The following is a 20,753-nucleotide window of genomic DNA, read 5'->3' on the forward strand; positions in this document are numbered from 1 at the left end:
ACCCCGTGTTGGCTGGGCTCCGTCCGCCGTCCAGGGCTTTTCCTATTCATCCTACGTTCCTCCAGTTATCTAGGGAGTGGGATTCGCCCGAATCCTCCCTCAAGGTCAGCAGAGCCATGGAGAAGCTATACCCTCTCCCTGAGGATTTCCTCGATATGCTCAAAGTCCCGACGGTCGACTCCACCATCTCGGCGGTCACCAAACGCACAACCATCCCGGTTACAGGGGGCACAGCGCTGCGAGATCTTCAAGATAGAAAGCTAGAGGTCTATCTCAAGAGAGTGTTTGAGGTTTCTGCGCTGGGTGTTTGGGCGGCTATCTGTAGCTTGCTGGCACAAAGAGCGGGCCTTCGGTGGGTGCAGCAGCTCCTCACTTCACAAACTTACCACCGGAGGAGACACGTCAGGCTGACGGGTTGGAGGCCGTAATTGCCTACGGGGCGGATGCCCTGTATGACTTCCTCCGAGTCCTGGCCAGGTCGATGGTTGCGGCGGTTTCGGCCCGCCGCCTCCTTTGGCTCTGCAACTGGTCAGCAGACTCCTCATCCAAGACTCGGCTGGGATCCCTCCCTTTTAAAGGAAAATTCTTGTTTGGGGAAGATCTGGACCAGATTATTAAGTCCCTCAGAGAGAATGTGGTGCATAGGCTCCCAGAGGATCGGCCGCAGACTACTAGATCATTCAGTGCCTCCAGAAGCCGGTTCCGCAGTCAATGCCGTTTCCGCACCATGAGACAACAGACCCCTCGGATGCCCTCATCCCATTCGCAATCCTGGTCCCGTCCCTTTCAAGGGCGCAGACCTGCTAGGGACGGGATGGCCCACGGAACGTCCTCCAAGCCTTCTCAATGATGCCAGGCCGACCCACTCCTCAATCCCAAGGATTGGGGGATGGATTTCTCTCTTCTACGAGGAGTGGGTCCGGGTCATGCTGATCAGTGGGTCCTAGATATTCTAAAGCAAGGCTACGCATTGGACTTTACTCGGCCCCCAAGGGACAGGTTCCTCTTCTCTCCCTGCGGGTCATTACAAAAGCAGCTCATTGTACACCAGATGCTCGACTGGCTCCTTGCTCTCGGGGCAATTATCCCAGTGCCCCCCCACAGAAGTGGGCTGCGTCCACTATTCGATCTACTTTGTGGTCCCCAAAAAGGAGGGCACTTTCCGCCCATTTCTGGATCTCAAGTCTGTGAATAAGTCCCTCAATGTCCCTCACTTCAGGATGGAGACTCTGCGCTCAGTGATTTGCGGCAGTCCATCGGGGAGAATTCCTGGCCTCTCTGGACCTCACGGAGGCTTACCTTCACATTTCTATCCTCAAAGCACATCAGCACTTCCTCAGGTTCAAGATCTTAGGTCAGCATTTTCAATTCCAGGCCCTTCCTTTCGGTCTGGCGACTGCCCCACAAACATTTACGAAGGTTATGGTGGTGGTGGCGGCAGCTCTCTGCTGAGAGGGAATCCTTGTTCATCCTTACCTAGACGACTGGCTCATTCGAGCGAAAACCTTGATCTAGGGTCATCAGGCAGTCACAGAGTGGTACAACTCCTCCAATCCCTCGGTTGGATCATCAACTACGCCAAGAGCAGTCTTACTCCGTTGCAGTCATTAGACTTCCTGGGAGCGCGGTTCGACACGGCGACGGGCAAGGTCTTCCTGCAGCCGGATTGGGCTCAGTCGCTAATGGCGCAGGTCCAGCGCTTCTCTTGCCTCTCTTTTCCCACAACTTGGGATTATCTGCAGGTACTGGGATCCATGGCATCCACTATCGATCTACTACTCTGGGCTTTTGTGCATATGTGTCCGCTGCAGAGAGCGTTACTCTCCCGCTGGAAACCAGTGTTGCAGGAGTTCCAGGCCATCCTTCCGCTCCTATGACTTGCCAGGGACAGTCTACTCTGGTGGCTGGACCCACTTCACTGTGTGCAGGGAATGCCCTTGGACACTCCGGAATGGGTAATAGTCACCACGGATGCCAGTCTCTCCGGTTGAGGAGCAGTCTGCCAGACGAGGTCCGTGCAGGGACAGTGGACGACTACTCAAGCAGCTTGGCTGATCAATCACTTGGAGAGCAGAGCGGTCTGACTAGCACTAAAGAGTTTTCTTCCCCTCATCCGCCATCGGGTGGTTAGGATTCTCTCTGAGAACACGACCATGGTGGCGTACATAAATCGCCAGGGCGGCACGAGAAGTCGTCATGTCTCATTGGAAACAGACAAGCTCATGGAGTGGGCGGAACTCCACCTTGCCCGGTTGGTGGCCTCACACATCGCAAGAGTGGACAACATTCAGGTGGACTTCCTGAGTCGTCAATGTCTCGATCCCAGGGAGTGGGAGCTCTCCAAGGAGGCGATGCAGCTTCACGTCCGGCATTGGGGGATCCCTCATCTGGACCTCATGGTGACAGCTCGCAATGCGAAGGCACCTCTGTTCTTCAGCCGCAGAAGAGAGTGCAGCGCAGAGGGCGTGAATGCCGTGGCCCTTTCACCTTCTCCTCTACGTGTTCCCACCGTGGCCCCTAGTGGGCAAGGTTCTTCGAAAAATCGAGGTTCACCAGGGTCCAGTGATTCTGGTGGCACCGGAGTGGCCCCGTCGACCATGGTTCGCGGATCTGATCAACCTGACGGTGGACGGGCCCTTCCGCCTAGGTCATCTATTGCACCTCTTACACCAAGGGCCATTATTATTCGACAGGGCAGATCACTTCTGTCTTGCGGCTTGGCTTTTGAGAGGCGCAGGCTAAGATGCGGCGGTTATCCGGAGGCCGTGGTCTCGACTCTCCTTCAGGCTCGGAAGAAGTCCACATCCGTCGCTTACATCCGTGTGTGGAAGGTTTTTGAATCGTGGTGCACTGCTCACTCAGCTCATCCACGGACGGCCTCTGTGCCTCAGATCCTCTCCTTCCTGCAAGCGGGTCTGGAGAAGGGTCTAGCCTACAACCCTCTGAGGGTGCAAGTGGCTGCCCTTGGGTCCTTGATCCACCGACGGGAGGAAATTCCACTTTTGTCTCAGCCGGATATCATCCAGTTCCTCAAGGGTGTGAAGCATTTGAAGCCGCCGCTTCAAGCTCCTTGTCCCTCCTGGAGCCTCAACTTGGTACTCCGGATCCTGGGTGGACCTCCCTTCGAGCCTCTACGTGCCGCTACTCTCAAGGATCTCACTCTTAAGGTGGTTTTCCTCGTAGCCATTTGTTCTGCCCGCCGGGTCGCCGAGCTCCAAGCACTGTCCTGCAGTGAACCTTACCTATGGCTCACCGACTCTGGGGTCACCTTGCGCACGGTGCCCTCGTTCGTGCCCAAGGTGGTCTCTGCTTTTCACTTGAATCAGACTGTGGAACTTCCCTCTTTCTCCTCAGATGACCCTCGAGATCTCCGAAAGCTTGACGTCAAACACGTCCTGATACGTTACCTGGAAGTCACCAATGAGTTTCATCTGTCTGACCACCTGTTTGTCCTCTGGTCCAGTTCCAAGAAGGGGTCCAAGGCCTCAAGACGACGATTGCTTGCTGGCTGAAGGAAGCTATTGGGGCCGCGTATATAGGTGCTGGGAAGCAACCCCCGCTGGGCATCAGAGCCCACTCTCTCCGCTCCCAGGCGGCATCCTGGGCGGAGAGTCACTCCGTTTCTCCTCAAGAGATATGCAGAGCGGCCACCTGGAAGTCATTGCATACCTTTGCTAGGCACTATTGCTTGCATGTCCAGTTGTCGACTTTTGGTTCTTTTGGCGACAGGGTCAATCGAGCAGGTTTATCCAGGGCCCACCCTCAGTAGGGAAGCTTTGGTACATCCCACCATCTGGACTGATCCGGGTACGTACAGGGAAAAGAAAATTATTCCTTACCTGCTAATTTTCGTTCTTGTAGTACCACGGATAAGTCCAGACGCCCTCCCTCAGACTTGTTGGGATTTCTGTTTGGGATCTACTGCTCGACTTCCTTGCTTTCGCCTCTGTGTCTCTATGGCTATCCTATCCACCTGTGGAGCTGTTTCAGAGATCTCATTGCAAGTTTGCCTTTTGGCACCGGTTTGTTCACGTTTACAGTTCAAAGCTTTGATAGTCTGTTTACTGAAGGGGGATAATGGGTGTGTTGGCTTATATGGCAGCACTCTCTGAAGTTTTTGTCTGACTCCATCTGCTGGACGGGGGACATAACCCACCATCTGGACTGATCCATGGTACTACAGGAACGAAAATTAGCAGGTAAGGAATAATTTTATTTGTTCCTGTCAAACATTATTTGGCATGCAGACCACTATACAGGGCTACTATTAAAAATAGTATTCGATATCCACATTTATTGTTAAATTGATTGTCTACCCTAAATATCATATATCCCAAAGCTAAGGTGCGGGCATGTAACAAATAGACAAAGGGTCTATCTTAATATAAAAATTATTTAATAATATTTGTCATTACCAAAGGGAATATCATAATTAGAAAATGGAATATAAAACAAACTCTATAAACTAATAGTTTGACTGTTTGGAGTTTTTGTTTTGTAAATTACCACTTCAGCAGCAAAATTATAATGGATGTTTTCTATTAATTAATGACTACAGAATGTAGTTGCTAGTTGACTGGTATAAAGGATACATTTTTGTAAAAATTATTGTTAAATGATAATTTGCTACATTGCTTAATTGTAAACTTCAGTTATGCCTTCACTTGCACTAACCTGATAACTTCCAGATGACGTTTTTACTCTCTTAAGGTGATTCGAGAAGAAATAGATGGACTGCAAGAAGAACTGGATTCGGTTATGAACCTGGGTGCTGAACTCAGAGCTGCTTGTGGCGAACCCGATAAACCTGTTGTTAATAAGAGCATTGATGAGGTAGGTGCAGTCACCAGTGTTAGAAGATCTCTGTGCTTATGTTATGCGGATAAAGTGGAACCAGATCGAAGAGCGCTTACCTCGTGCTGGAGTGTTCGTTGGAATAGAATGAAGACAGTCCAAACTCCAGGCAGGCAGCTAAGCAGGGCAATCCGTAAGTCAGTCCAAGATCCGGTATAGGCAGCAGGGCAGGACAATCCGTAGGCAGTCCAAGTTCCAGGCAGGCGGCAGAGCAGGGTAATCCGTAGGCAGTCCAAGTTCCAGGCAGGCGGCAGAGCAGGGTAATCCGTAGGCAGTCCAAGTTCCAGGCAGGCGGCAGAGCAGGGTAATCCGTAGGCAGTCCAAGTTCCAGGCAGGCGGCAGAGCAGGGTAATCCGTAGGCAGTCCAAGTTCCAGGCAGGCGGCAGAGCAGGGTAATCCGTAGGCAGTCCAAGTTCCAGGCAGGCGGCAGAGCAGGGTAATCCGTAGGCAGTCCAAGTTCCGGGCAGGCGGCAGAGCAGGGTAATCCGTAGGCAGTCCAAGGTCTAGGCAGGCAGCAGAGCAGGGTAATCCGTAGGCAGTCCAAGGTCCGGTAATCAAGAAGCACAATAAGGTAGTCAGCAGCCAAAACCACAACACAACAAAGTAGTGGCCGAAGCAGTGAGCGTGGGAGAAGGCTCTGCTTAAAAAGCCAATCTCCCGCGCAAACAGAGCCCCGGTCGGCGTCTGACGACACAGGGGGCATGGCTCAACCTCGGGCGCACGATGATAGGCTGCAGCATCGAGGGAGGGAACCCCCAACGTCATTGGGGGAGGAACTCCTTATTGGACACATCCTGGCGTCGCCGTCGGGGAGGGGAACCTGAGAGCCTTCGAAAGGGCCACACCCCGCTTGGCCCGGGGCCGGAGCGTCGACATCGGGGATGAAGCCCCGACGCCATCGGCAATGGTAACAGCTTAGAAAATAAATATTCACACAGAACGCTGGTTAATAAAATGATTGTAACTTTGACTGAATTATTCCCTCTTATCTGCAGCTGAATTCTGCCTGGGATACTTTGAATAAAACCTGGAAAGAGCGAGTGGACAAACTTACTGAAGCAATGCAGGCTGCTGTCCAGTACCAGGATGGGCTGCAGGTATGGTGGAATAAATATCATTGTATCCTCTCATTTAAGGTTAGAATACTGGGAATAGGAGCATGGGTTGTGATTAATTCCGACAGCCCTAAGCTCTTTCCAGAGTCACTGTTCAGAGCTGCTTACATTTAACACTGGCCTTTCTTTTTCTTTTTAAATTAAAAAAAAACAAAACGTGCAGGCTTTTACTTATGACACACGTGGTCACATGAGTTTCAGAACTTCTCTTGTTGTGGTCTATAAATTGCCTATAAAAATACAATTAACTTGCCAGACCATGTTGAGAGCTGTTACCATGACTTCTTAGAAAAATAGCTCCTGACCTAATTTCTTAAAACTCACCAATGTCAAATATGGTCAGAAGAACAGTTGTTGGGCAACGGTTTCATGATTGGATATGAATAAAATAGTATTCTAATTAGAATTAACTTCCTAGTTTGAAATAATATTGAAAATCACAAGAGCAGAGTCAGGGAAATGGGAACAGCTGATATTTGTCGACAGCCTTAGTCAGGCCTTAGTCAGGCATCAGAGATGTACAGATGGAGGCAACTGAATTGGTCAGCTTGGCTGAAAACAGAAAACAAATGTGAGATGTTGCAGTGTGGCGTCCCAGTGCTCTAACGCCTTCAGATTTATAGCTTAAAAGATAATGGAACAAAGGCAGCAGAGAGCTGAAATAAGCTGCACAGCATCAGGAAATTGATAGAAACATGACATTAACATAATCATGATCCTTCTTGTCAAAGAATGTTCCTTCCTCTTACACCAATCCTGAACATGTCCTTTTCTACCAGTCTCTGACCCTCAGCTCTTTCAGCATGCTCAGACTGTTGCATTCATATTAGGACAAATTGCACAGCTACTTTTTACCCGTGGACTTTGCACCAGTTTTTCAAGAGAAAGCACATGCATGTTTTCCCTTTGAAACTTGCGCTGGCTATAGAGTAATTGTAGGCATTTGTACTTGCTTTTTGTGCAGATACTTTTTTCGTGGGAAATTACTTCCCTCCTACTGGCCACATCGAAACTTTGTAAACTGTTGTGATGGCGAAACCGAACGTATATAAAACTCGATAAATAATGTGCGTAGAGTTTCAAAGGCAACCTACATGCAGTATTTTTCTTACTCGACCTTAACACATCCCTGGGAACACCTCTAAATGTGGATAAAATTATGCAGTCGTGGAAAAGCACCCGTACTTTTGGCTGCATTGGGGGGAGGGGGCAATTTAGACACTTAAATCACTATTTACACGCGCCGGTGACTTTGGAAATTATCCTCGTACTTAAAGATCATGCTATCAGTTTGTTTTCAAGGTTGGTCATCATGTGCTCCAGTTTTACCTCTTTAAGTAGGTTATCACCAAAAATTATTTGTAAGTGTTCCAAACTGGATATTGGTGGAGTGAAAACATTCCACAGAATCATCAGATGTGAAAGTTAATTTGGGGGGAGTCTACTGGCTTTATCTGTCCTGGATTGAAAAAGCGTTTTAAACACTACACTCAAATAAAATAGGAGATCCTGGTTTGTGAGACACTCGGTGGAAGGTTACTAAAGATCCAAGATTTGTGGCTGCTTATTCTGCCACAAAATCTTACTTTGTTCAGAGCCAGCTCTGAGGACTTAACAAGTTATTGACCTCTATGGCATGAATTAGTTTTCTGCGGCAACCTGTCAGCCCAGTAAGATCAGCATCCCCATTAAATGATTTATTGTAACTCAACTCAAGTTTGTGTATTTTCCATTTTTAGGCAATATTTGACTGGGTGGATATTGCAGGGATTAAGCTGGATGCAATGCCACCTGTGGGAACCGATTTGGAGACAGTGAAACAACAAATAGCAGAACTGAAGGTATGAGACAGCAATGCAGTGAATGTTGTTTTATTTCAATAGAAGTATAAGGAATCACATTTAAGAAAGATCTTCTTTTCTCATTCTGTGTTTATAGGGAAAAATGATTGATGCAGCAGGTCCAAATATGAAACTTGCGAGCATCATACACTTTTTTTTTCTGTTTATCTAGCTTAGAAAGGCTTATATTTGAGAAATGATGCAGAAAACGTCCAGGAACAGTTAAATGTTTGTTAGCACTTCTCTGAAATTAAAATGTGGTTATGAAACAGATCATGTATGGCCATGATGGCTGGTTTCCTGTGATTCCACAGCTGTGGCTATTGCTGCAGAATCTGTCTCATGCCACAGAATTTGCAGTTCACTGTAGAATCACATGAGACCAGTAACCTTACTGATGTTTCTTCCCATTTCTGCGGGTGCAAGTACCTGCTCACTGCTTCCCACCCCTACCAGATCACTGTATTCCTCCTTCCCTGTTCCCTATCATCCCCGTCCCAGTTTGTTGCAGTCATGCTTTTCTCCTTTACCCGCTGGGCCACTGAGCTCTCCTTCTACCATGCCATTATATATTCTTCCCTACTGCATAACAGGCCACTGCACGCTCTCTCTCTGCTAGACCATCATACTCCTCCCACTGGGCATCTCACTCTTTCCATCGCCAGGTGGCTTTATTCCTCCTTGCTGGTCTGCTTCACCTGCATGCTTCCCTTACCCCCACTGACCCACTGTACTTCTTCACTCTACTACTCTCTTCCTCCAGGCCGTCGCACTCTTTTCCCCTCTCCACTATTTGCCTCCATCACTGGCACTACTCCCTATCTCCCTCTTCAAGATCACACCGCTTTCTCATTTCCCTCTCCCATAACCACTGTACTTTTCCTTCAACTTTCCAGCAGGCTGCTGCATTTTCTCAGCCATCTTTCATGAGCTGATTGCAACTGCTCACTTTCTTTTGGCACCCTGGAGGTCAGAGTAAATTAATTCAAACAGCAGATATAACAATGCCTTTAGGAGTGGAGGGGGAAGGGGTGTGAGAAGCAGTGGGGGGATGTGACATTACAAGATGGAGTGAAGTAGTAGTGCAAGAGAAAATGTCTTGGAGGGATGGGATATGACTCTACAAGGGCAGCGTGAGAGAGGGGAGGATGAGTTAGTGTAACATGGGAGGGTAGAGGAGGGAAAGGAGAAATGAAGAGCCAAGAAGACAATGGAATTGGATGGAGAAGGATGAGATGAAGGATGGCTGTGGTAGAGCAGGAGTGAATGAATATCACTCCTTCCTTCAGAAGAGCATTTCATATATGGAGTAAGCTTTGAGGGTGCAGGGTGGGTGGGAAAGACCTCCAAACTGGAGCTTGCATTTATTTTAGGGGACATGGGATGGAGCTTGAAATGGTAGAGCTTAATAAAGGGCACACTTTTTGTTACATTTGCTATCTGTATGTGGGTTGGATTTGAGAGTGGTGGTAGGGGTGGGGGTCCACATGGACCACTAAGGGTTTTTAGAAATGTGAGGTATGTCTTCAGATGGGCAGCATGGTCCCTTTTACATTGTGGCCGCCTCGAGGGTCACAGAGATATTGCAGCTTTTAAACTAGAACATGGGGGAAAACTGATAGTCACTCAGCAGCACAGGGTTTGCAGGGAGGTATCTTCAAAGGATACTAGCAAACCAAGTAAGTTAGAAAGCCCTAATAATAATAAGGTGGTTGTAAAAGCTGAAAAAACCCCAGATGTATTTAAATACAGAGCATGCAGAAAAAATGACTCCAAACTGCCTGTATCATCTGATAATAAGCAGGTTGTGGGAACATATAAAAACAGAAATTCAAATAAAACCACCTTAAAATGTCTGGGGAAAATGTTCAAACATATCTGGATAAGTTAGTTAGCCAGATAAGTCTATTGAGCAGGTCTGACTTATCTGGCTAAGTTAACCAGATAAGTAGCTCTTCTCCCATCCCACACTTATCTGGTTAACTACTTAGCCGGATAAGTACTTATGCAGCTAAGTGGTGACTGCTGATCGCAGCTGAATATTCAGCTGCCACCATTTAGGTGGATAAGTCACCACTTATCTGGCTAAGTAGCAATGAATATCAGCCACTTTGTATGCAAATACCAGAAGTATAAAAAATAAGACTGGAAAGTCGTATGGTGCTAAAGGAAGATATAGATATAATAGGCATTTTGGAGACTTGGTGAAAGGAGGATAACCAATAGAGATGTGCATTCGTTTTTTCAAGAATTAGACAATTTCAATTAAATTGTCTAATTCGTCATGGTTCGGGGCACCGAAAAACGAACGGAATTTTAATGGGAGTTAGCGCGCACTAACTTTAAAATGTTAGTTTGCGCTAACACAAAAATCAGGACCCATGAAAAAAAAAAAAACTGCAGGGGAAAATGAAATTTCCCACGGGGGCCCAAAAACGAAGCCCAAACTGATAGAACTAAACAATGCACATCTCTAATAACCAGTGGGACTTTGTGATACCAGTGTACAAATTATATTGACATGGCAGATAAAATTGGTGGAAAGGTGGTACTATGCGCTAAAGGTGGCATTGAGTCAAGCAGGATAAAAGTTTTGCAGGAAACAAACTGCACTCTGGAATCCCTAAGAGTAGAAATTCCAAGGGAAAAAGGGAAGAGTATAATAGTGAGTATATTTAACCACCTGTCTGGCCAGGATAAGGAAACAGTCTGCAAAATGCTAACAGAGATTAGATTGGCTGTAAAATGGATAACATGATAATAATGGGAGGCTTCAGTTACCTGAGTATTGATTGGGTAAATATCACATCAAGGCATGTAAAGGAGGTAAAGTTCCTAGATGCCATTAATGACTGATCCATGCAGCAGTTGGTCCTAGAACCAACAAGAAAGGGAATTACATTAGATCTAGTTCTCAGTGGAATGGAGGAGGTGGTGCAAAAGATAAAGATGGTGGAGCCACATGTCAACAGTGATCATAATGTAATTAAATTTGATATAAGCATTAGAGGAAAACTACAGTAGCATTTAACTATAAAAAGGGAAACTGATAAAATGAGGAAATGTGTTAGAATAATAGTGAAAGGAGAAATCTACAAGGTTAAAAACTTGCAGGAGGTGTGGGCATTGTTTAAAATTTCCATCCTTGAGGGCCAGACAAAGAATATTCTATGCATTAAAGATCAAAGGAAAATCAAACAACTATTGGTGTGGTTTAATAGTGAGGTGAAAGAGGCAATTAAAGCCAAAAGGGTATCATTCAAAAATTATAAAGCTCTGTCAAGTTAGATGAAAAAAGTAATTAAGCAAGCTAAAAGAGAATTTTAAAAGAAGCTTGCCAAGAGGTAAAAATAAGTAATAATGTTTTCACATATATTTGAAGGAAAAAGCCTATGAGGGAGTCAGATGGACCGCTAGATGACCAAGAGGTAAAAGCGGTAGTCAAGGAAGACAAGGAAATAGCAGAAAAACTAAATTAATTCTTTGCTTCTGTCTTCCCTGAGGCGAATGTCAGGGTCATACCCACACTGGAAACATTTTTTGATGGTGTTGACTCTAACTAGATAGAATAACTGTGAAATAGGACATAACTCAGTTTGACAAACTAAAGGATAAGAAATCAGCAGGACTGAATGGTATTCATCCCAGAGTTCTGAAGAAACTAAAAAATGATATTGTAGATTTGTTTCTGGTGATTTGCCACCTATCCTTTAAATCAGCCAAAGTACCAGAAGACTGGAAGGTGGCAATGTGACACCAACTTTTAAAAGAGGTTCCAGGGTGATCTGGGAAACTATAGACCTTACGTTACCTATAGACCTTGCCTTACCAACTTACTAGATTTTTTTTTGAGGGTGTAAATAAACATATGGATACAGGTGAGCCAATGGATATAGTGTATTTGGTTTTTCAGAAGGCATTTGACAAAGTCCCTTATGAGAGACTCCTCAGGAAATTGGGAGGTCTTATGATCGGAGGCAGTGTCCTATTCTGGATTGATAACTGGATTAAAGACATGAAAAAGAGGGTAGGATTAAATGGTCAGTTTTCTAAATGGAGAAAGGTTGTTAATGGAGTGCCCCAAGGGTTTGTATTGGGATCTGTGCTACTTAACAAATTCATAAATGACCTGGAGAAAGATTTGAGAGTGAGGCGACAGAATTTGCAGGTGATAGCAAATTGATTTGAGTCATTAAAACATCAATGGATTGTGAAGAACTGCAGAAGACCTTGTGAGACTAGAACACAGGACTTCTAAATAGCAGGTGCAGTTTATCGTGGTCAAGTGCAAAGAGATGCCCATAGGGAAAAATTATACCAACTACAGGTTCATGATGCAGGGTACAGTGTTAAGTCACCACCCAGGAAAAGGACCTCTTGAGTTCTTGTGGACAACACCTTGAAGTCTTTGGCTCAGTGTGCAGCAATGGTCAAAAAGGCAATTAGAATGTCAGGAATTATTTGGAAAGTAATAGAGAGCAAAACTGAGAATATCACCTTGAGTATTGTGTGCCGTTCTGGTTGCTCTCATCTCAAAAAAGAGATAGCAGACATAGAAAAGGTACAGAGAAGGATGAAAAAGTGATAAAGGGGTTGGAAGAAAGGCTAAACAAATTAGAGCATTTTAGCTTGGAAAAGAGATGACTGAAAAGGGGATATGATTGAAATTTACAAGATCATGTGTGGGGTGGAACAGGTAAATAGGGGATCTGTTGGGTACTTGTCACCTGGCCTGACCACTGTTAGAGACAGAATGCGGAGCTCGATGGACCTTGGTCTGACCCAGCATGATATTTCTTATGTGCATTACAGCTGCTGGAAATGCACAAAGTTCCTGGCTGTGGTGGTGTACATAATATTTCTCTCAAAAGTTTGCTGTGGATGCAGAACAGCTCGGAGCTCATTAGCACCCATAACAAACTTGCTAAAATGGACTTCTGAACTATAGAAAATAAAAGGGTGGCCAACATCAGTCTTTGAGAGCCACAAACAGGTCAGGTTTTCAGGGTATCCACAATAAATATACAGGAGATAAATTTGCATGCACTGCCTCCACGGTATATCCTGAAAACCTGACCTGTTTGTAGCTCTTGAGGACCAGAGTTGGTTACCACTGGTTTAGTACATTTTCCCCTTCATCTCATTTTTAGTTTTTCTGTACTGTTTGAATTTTCTTGCCAGACAATGAGACAAATTGTCTCTTTACTGTCTATTTACTGATTAATTTGCATTTACTGAGAATATGCAGAAAACATTAAAAGGCCTACTATCTCCTGTGGAAGTTATGTTATCCCTCAGGGGTAATATTTTCCAGTACAAGAGTCAATGTCAGTCAGTACAAAAGAATAGTGTAAAGGCTTCACCATGCCAACAGGGAAATTGGCTGTCCGTGAATCCACTGATTGTGTATGTGGTACAGGCTGTTCCAACGAGTCAAATTGAAATCGAGAAAATGAAGAAAACAATGATCAAACCCTATACAGAACAGAACAATGAGCAAAGCCATTTTCTAGTCCCGCTATTTCTGCTGTGGTGTGTGCTCCCTCTTTAAAAATACTTTTTTTTCCTCCCACCTTTTATTTGCATTTCTTTCACTCATCTGTGTGATACTTGACAAGCTGTGGAGGATTGAGCACATCCTCCTCTAAAGCCCCTGCTTTTCTGCACTTTATATTAATGTCATTTGTAAGTGTCCCAATACTGCTCCTCCCCTCTTGTCCTGCGTATCAAACCATTTCCACATGTGAAGACTACACTGGGGAAGAGCGTGCTCTAAAACCCAGATTGCTTGCTTTTGCAATACAGTACATTACTGCTATTTCACAACAATGCTCTGGGCAAAGAGAAATTTCAAGCTGAAAGAGTGAAAGCTGTAATTACTGAGTTTTGCAAAAAATAATAATTTATAAGAGATATACAGTTCTAAGAGTTGAAAAAGATTGATACGTGGACCTTGGAAAGAATTTCATTTTGTAGGTTTACCAAATAGTTGCAGGTCATCTGGGATATGCTGAAAGTTTTTAAAATTCCCATTTCATATTATACTTTGATAAATTGTAACCTTGTTTTAAGAGGATCGGGACGAGACATCCTTGACTTCACCAGGAGAGACATTAAAATCCAGCACTGGTTCAGTCTGTCTCATGGGATATGAGGTCATCTGATAACTCATCAGAAGTGTCAGCAACACAAAACTTACCACAATAATTATTATAGTTACAAGGAGGAATTTCATTGTTCCTGCAAGAAGAATTGGCACAGAAAATATTTAATGTGCACATTGTGAGACTGATTTTGCATGACCTCATTTACTGTTTTTTGCATATGGAAATCATGCAGAAGTTAGAGATGTTCACAAAAAAATTCAAGGTTAGCTTGATGTAGCTTGCTTCAAAGTAGGAAATATCAGATTTTCCCAAATTCGATGGGCAAATCTCTCTAAAAGTTTTTCCAGTTGCTAGAGGGAAAATCTGAAGCAGATCTGAAAAAGTCAAAGTTGATCTGTGGATACAATGAAATCTGCTTCCGATTTTCAGTAGCCTTAGAGTGAATTTTTGAAGATCAGCATAATAGAAGTAATTTTTAAAGACTTACGTGGGCTTGCATGCTTAAAATTGGCACATACGCTTGTAAGTAGCCTACGTGCGTGGTAAGTGAATTTTCCAAAGGCTGAGACTACATGTGTACTGTTCCTGCTATGTGGAAAATTGTGCGCATACAAGGAGGATGTTTCAAGGCCATTCCAGGATAGAATTTGGAAGTACACACTCATTTACATATTTTATAAATGGAATATGCATATACTTCATCAGACTTGTCAGAGTGCTTTTACACCGGCTAATCAAGTCACAGATATAAAATCTGACGTCTGCAATTTTTGAGTTGGGGGGTCTGGAGCAAGTAGTGGACGATGGGGGTGAACTGGTGAAGGGCTGGCTTAATTGGTGGACGTCTTGGCAAACTGGCACTTGGAAGTATGCACGACAGATACGCATGTAAAATTACACAATGAGTGAAGGGTAATGTTCAAAAGGATTTACACACATAAAGATGGATTTTACACATGTAAATCCACTTTACCCATGTAAGTGGGCTTTTGAAAATCACTACAATATATGCCATTGAATTGTCCACAGATTATACATGTGTAAGTAAACTTTACGAGCATAAATGCCTTTTGAAAATTGCCTCGATATTTAAGAAATTTTATACACAGTTATTGGAGCGACGATTTTCAAGTGAAGTAATATTTCCCTCTTTTTCTACGACTTACATTTACACAGGTAACATATTTGAAAATTACCTCCTAAATGCACATACTTTTACGTGTGTAGGGGAGAGGCATTCCAGAAGGTGGAGTCTAGGCAGGGTTGAAGTTTACACACATGCTTTTTTGATTATAAAATGTATGCACATAAATTCGCTTGGCAAAATTATGGACACCAAATGGCAGGTATAATTGTAAAATCTCTCAAGAACTAGTGTGTGGGGAAAAAAAGTCAGTGTCCTATCCCATATTATAATGCCATGTAGATTTCTCCAGTGATATAGAGACACACAGGTCTTGTTTGTTGCAGTATAATTTGTAATGTACATATACATATAGATATATATATATATAACTAATTCCCATATGTTAATTTTGATTTCCCATAGCACTTCAAGATGGATGCATATCAGCAACAGATAGAAATGGAGAGACTGAATCATCAGGCAGAACTACTGCTCAAAAAAGTAACCGATGAAAGTGATAAGCACACGGTACAGGACCCCATTACGGAGCTGAAACTTCTTTGGAACACGTTAGAGGAGAAAATTGTCAACAGACAGGTAATTAAAAACAAAGCAATGCAAAGTGCTTCAACCTGATATTCTTTCTTACTGCTCCACAGGAACTTACTATCCATTGCCTTTTTTCTCAAAATAATGTTTTAATTTTTAATTTGGTTTTATATCTCTTTATAGATACTGTTTGCACAGGTTTCTGCCTCATCAAAACTGCAGAAATGTTTTTTTTCTTCACCAGTAACATTGATGAGGTGCAGGTCTGGAGCTACCATTTTTTTGTACAGCTGCCCTCATTTCTTCAGTGCTAAATATGTATCATTCACTTGGAAGAAGTGGAGGAAGGTGCTTGCTTTAAGTTTTTGTAGAAAGACCGTTTGGGAGGGCAGTGTTGTCTTACATATGAGTAGCAAGATTAGCTTTTTTGGTTCTTCATGCTTTTATTTTAATGCGCATGGAGAACTCCTGGGTTTTGCCTCCCTGCCAGCAGATGGAGGCAGAGAAAGTTTCACAGACACTGTGCATAACCTAGTATGCCACCTGCAGTCCCTCAGTATTTCTCTATCTCCAGCAGATGATAGATGGTGCAAAACCTGCAGTTCTACAGTCAGGAGATTGGTTTGGATTTATGAGCCTTCCTCCCAGGGGGTTTTTGGGTCCTAGTGGGTTCTTCCCTGTCTGGTCGAGGTGGACGAGTTGGGGGTTGGTGAACCTTTTGTACGCTCGCTCTTTTCTTCGTGGGATGTAAATCTGGTGGTCCAGATCCCTCCCCTTCACAAGGCTGCTGAGGCAGCTACAGGCTCAGGGTGGCTGTTTTCTTTTAGTCGGTCCCTTTTTTTATTTGCCTGATTTTTCTTTTTTTCTGCTAGCAACTCTGTGTTCCATTCTAGAGAGTAGGTATTATAAGTCTGGCTCTTTTCTGAGCTACCATGCGGCCTGCACTCTTGGAACTTGAACCTCTGCTCCAAAGGAAAGTATTGGTTTCTATGTATTTTTATTCTCGGTGAGTAAAAAAAAAAAAAAAAGAGAACAAGTAATTAGAGGAATCTGTGCAGGGGTTTTTCAGCAGCTTCTCTGCCTGCCATGGAGACCTGGTGTTGGCTTCATGGTGCTGAGGGACTCTTCCCCTGCTTGCCGTTGAGGTGCTGGTAGTGCAGCGGGTGCAGGGAGGGAACAGCATGTTTGTGCAGCAGAAGTGGCATGGCGATTGGGGGTCTGCGTCGAGCATGACCACACCAGTAGAACAAGCCTCGCGGATGACTGGGATCTAGCATTGAAGCTTTCCCCATCAGCGTGGAAATGACAGCCATTTTCGATTCCCTATTAGTGTTGGCAGGCTAGGCAGGGGAATCCCCTCCTCAACTATCGCTGGGGGTTCCCTGTCCCACATAGGTGCAGAGAGGCCATTGCACTTAGGAGGAGTCTCCGGTTCTGGTAGAGGTCTTCTGCCAGTTTTAATTTGCTTATGCGCAAAGCGTGTTTATCAAGATGCTGGCCCTTGGCCCCAGTCTTCATGGATTCTCGGCCAGTCAACAGGCCTGAGCTGTTGAGAAGCTCTTCAGGCTGATGATTTTCGGTGTCGGATGTTAAATGGATCCAGGCATAAATGTTCTGAAGGTGCAGGCATGCTTTACTTAGCCATGTAGTAGGCCACTGTAGCGGTTCTTTTTTCACGTGCTTAGGTGTGTGCGCGCATTCTCACTGCGTGGCGGTTGCATGTGCTGGGTCCTGTGCGCGTAAGGCCATGGCCTAGATTTGAGCATGTACGACTGCAACCTAGACTTGCACGCATATTTGCTTGGGTACCTGAGTGCGCATTTGTGCAGGTACTTGTGCGTGTAAGGCTGTGACCTAGACTGGAGCTCGTATTTGCGCAGATACTGGTGCTCATAAGACTGCAATTCAAACTTGATTGCGTATTTGTGCAGCTACTTGTGCACATACGACCATGGCCTATATGAGTGCATATTTGCAAATGTACTTGTGTGCGTAAGACCGCGATCCAATCTTGAGCATGTATTTGCATGCATCCTGGAAGGGTGTGCGTGTACACCCAGGTAGTATTGGTGTGCGCCCAGGAGGCCACCTAGAACAGAATTTCAGGAGAGCTAGGCACTAGGGACGAACAGGCCCAAGTGCCTTGCTATCTGTGAGGCATGCTGAAAGATAGCAATTCAGTCCTTACTTTCTGTTTGTATAATTGCTGTTTAGAGGCTCAAAGCGATTTGACTACTACAGCTTTTGCCCATGTTGGGACATCCCGTCGGCCTATGGTGTCTTTAGAGGGGGAGTGGAGGCGAGGCAATGGTCAATTCTCCCTTGTTCCCGAGGGCAGAAGCTTCCCCAAGCAAGGTTGGGCCTATGGACTCTGGTATAGATCCATCCTCATCTTCCTGGGTGGAATGTTTCCAGGGCCTGCAGATCTTTCTGCAGGGGTGCCCAGCGAAGGTGAAATAACCTACTATGTAGGGATCAAGTGTTTGGGCCTCCCATTAGTCAGTCAAGGCGGGCAAATGCCGCAGGGAGGCTGTCTTCAAAGAGGTGTGGATCATGAGATATCGGAGGATTCCAATGGGGAATTGGCTTTCTCACTTCTAGTCAAGGGATAAATTGCATATGATTGAGAGCCACTTTAGACTCTGCTCAGATTTTTCTTTTTTTTCACAGAGATCTCTTGCTGAGTTTGTTGGCTCAGGCCTTGAATATGCTCAGCGTGGCCCAAGTCTGTTTGCTAAGACCCTGAACACGCTTAGTGTGGCCAGAGGTCAATTTTAAGTTAAGCATCCTGTTTCTTTTCCCCAATTCAAGAGATATTGGATTTAAAGAAGTTAATTGCAGCTCTCAAGGTTCTTTGTTTTTGATGTAGAAACTCTGAGGTCCAATTCTGAGGCCTGTCATAGTGGCGGTATACAAGGGAGAGTTATTGGCATCTTTCGCCTTGATAGAGGCATATCTGCACATAGCTATTAGGCTGGAGCACCAGAGATTCCTGAGGTTCATGGTCCTAAGGGAACATTTTCGGTTTTGAGCCCTTCCATTCAGCTAGCGATGGCTCCACGTACCTTCACCAAGGTGATGGTGGTGGGAGCAGCCGCATTGTAAAAGGAGGGTGTATTGGTATAACCATATCTGGATGACTGGCTTATTCTTTCGAAATCAAATGACCTCTGTCGACAATCAGTACATAAGTTATCGATGCACTTGAAGTCTCTAGAATAGGTGGTCAACCTAGCAACGAGCCATTTAATTCTCTTACAAACTTTGGAGTATCTGGGAGCTCAGTTCAACACACTGGCAGAGAGAGTGTTTCTCACGGAGAGAGACTGCTGAAATTGCAGAGTTAGATTAGGCTTCTGCTAGAGCTTTCGGTATCCAGCGTCTGGGACTATTTACAGGTTCTATGGCATTCACATTGGAATTAATTCACTGGGCGTCGCACATATGCGGCCTCTGCAGGGGGCTCTTATCCTGCTGGAATCTGTTATTGGAAGAGTTTCATCTTCCTTGTCCGTTAGGGGGGGAAACCAGGGGCAGTGTTTTGTGGTACTTGCTTGCACCAATCTCGAGCGTGCTGCAGAATTGGAGATTCTGAATTAGATAATAGTCACTACTGATGCAAGCCTCTCTGGATGGAGGGTGGTACGGCAAGATCAGTTGGCTCAGGGCCAGTGGTTGAAACAGGAGGCTGCATAGCCTATCACTCTGTTAGAGACGAAAGCGGTGCATTTCGCGTTGCTTGCCTGTCTACCAAGGTTATGCGGCCTTCCAGTGTGGATCCTATCAGACAATGCAATGACGGTGGACTATATTATTAACCGTCAAGGTGGAACCAAGAATCAGGCAGTGGCTCGAGAGGCCTAGGAGTTGATTCTCTGGGCAAAACAGCACTTGTGGCTGGCAGTGTCTCACATCACTGGAGTGAGCTACATTCAGGCAGATTTTATCAGTCAGAGAAAGTTAGACCCCGGGGAATGGGAGCTGTTGGAGTCAGCGATGTGCCTCATTCACAGAAGATGGGGTTATCCCGACTAAAGAGAACACCAAGGTGTCGCGGTTTTACAACCACGGAACAGAACATAGTACAAAGGAATCTGAGCTTTGGTGCTGCTGTGGACTCGAGGGATTCTTCTTTGTCTTCCCTCCCGTGGCCTCTGGTGGACAAGGGATTACGGTGGATAGAGAAACATCCAAGCTACGTAATCCTGGTAGCTCCAAAGTGGTCAAATTGACCATGCTTTCCAGATCTGATCAGCATGGCTATAGGCGGGCCCTGAGGTTCGCACATCGGTCGACTGTTTTTCATCAGAGTCCAGTATTTTTGGGTTAGGCGGCTCACTTCTATCTCGCGGCTTCACTTCTGAGTGGAGACAGTTGAGATAGAGGGGATATTCCAAAGCGGTTATTTCCTCCTTTTACATCCTTGACGTATGTGCAAATTTGGAGGATCTTCAAATCCTGGTCTGCTGTTGACAGAGTGCAGCCTCAGTCTGTTCAGGCTACAGTGTCACATATTTTGGCGTTTCTACAGAAAGGTTCTGGTCAAGGGACTGGCCTTTAACTCTCTGACATTGGGTTGACTCTGGGGTAAGGTGCAAGGGTATCTGTCTTACGCATTCAGATGTTGTATGGTCCCTTCAGGGAGCTAAAAACTTGTGTCCTCAGGTGCGGATCATTTGTCCATCTTGGAATCTGAATTTTGTCTTTAGAGGACTGTGTGAAGCTCTGTTTGAACCACTAAAGAAAGCTACAGTTAAAGACTTGACTTAAAATGGTTTTCTTGGTTGTTATTTGTTCAGCCAGGAGAATTTCGGAGCTCCAGGCACTGTTATGTTGAGATCCCTTTCTATAGATGTCTGACACATGGGTATCTTTATGCATGGTACCTTCTTTTCTTCCTGAGGTAGTTTCGGCGCTCCATCTTAGTTAGAAGGTAGAGCTTACAACTTTTATGGATTTGAATTCCTCTATGCCTAATGTGGGGGACAATATCTGCATTATTGAGGTATCTAAAGGTCACATGATTTCCATAGATCACATCCCCTCTTTGTAGATCATATCACCTCCTTGTACTGTGGAGTTTTCCAGAGAGGGGAAATAAGTGGTCTAAGGCTACAATTGTGCAACAATTGTGCGATAGCCGAAGAAAGTGATAGACTTG

The 20,753-nt window shown here is 45.0% G+C and overlaps 1 protein-coding gene across 1 annotated transcript in view; it reads left to right on the forward strand.

Annotated features, from left to right (window-relative positions):
• Window positions 1-20,753, forward strand: part of DST (dystonin) — a 925,809-nt gene that overhangs the window by 807,932 nt on the left and 97,124 nt on the right. The window contains 4 exon segments of the mRNA XM_029595689.1: window positions 4,711-4,833; window positions 5,850-5,951; window positions 7,709-7,810; window positions 15,467-15,640. Coding sequence (XP_029451549.1) covers window positions 4,711-4,833; window positions 5,850-5,951; window positions 7,709-7,810; window positions 15,467-15,640 — 501 coding nt within the window.

The sequence above is a fragment of the Rhinatrema bivittatum genome, chromosome 3 (assembly GCF_901001135.1).
Source record: "Rhinatrema bivittatum chromosome 3, aRhiBiv1.1, whole genome shotgun sequence".
Taxonomy (NCBI): domain Eukaryota; kingdom Metazoa; phylum Chordata; class Amphibia; order Gymnophiona; family Rhinatrematidae; genus Rhinatrema; species Rhinatrema bivittatum.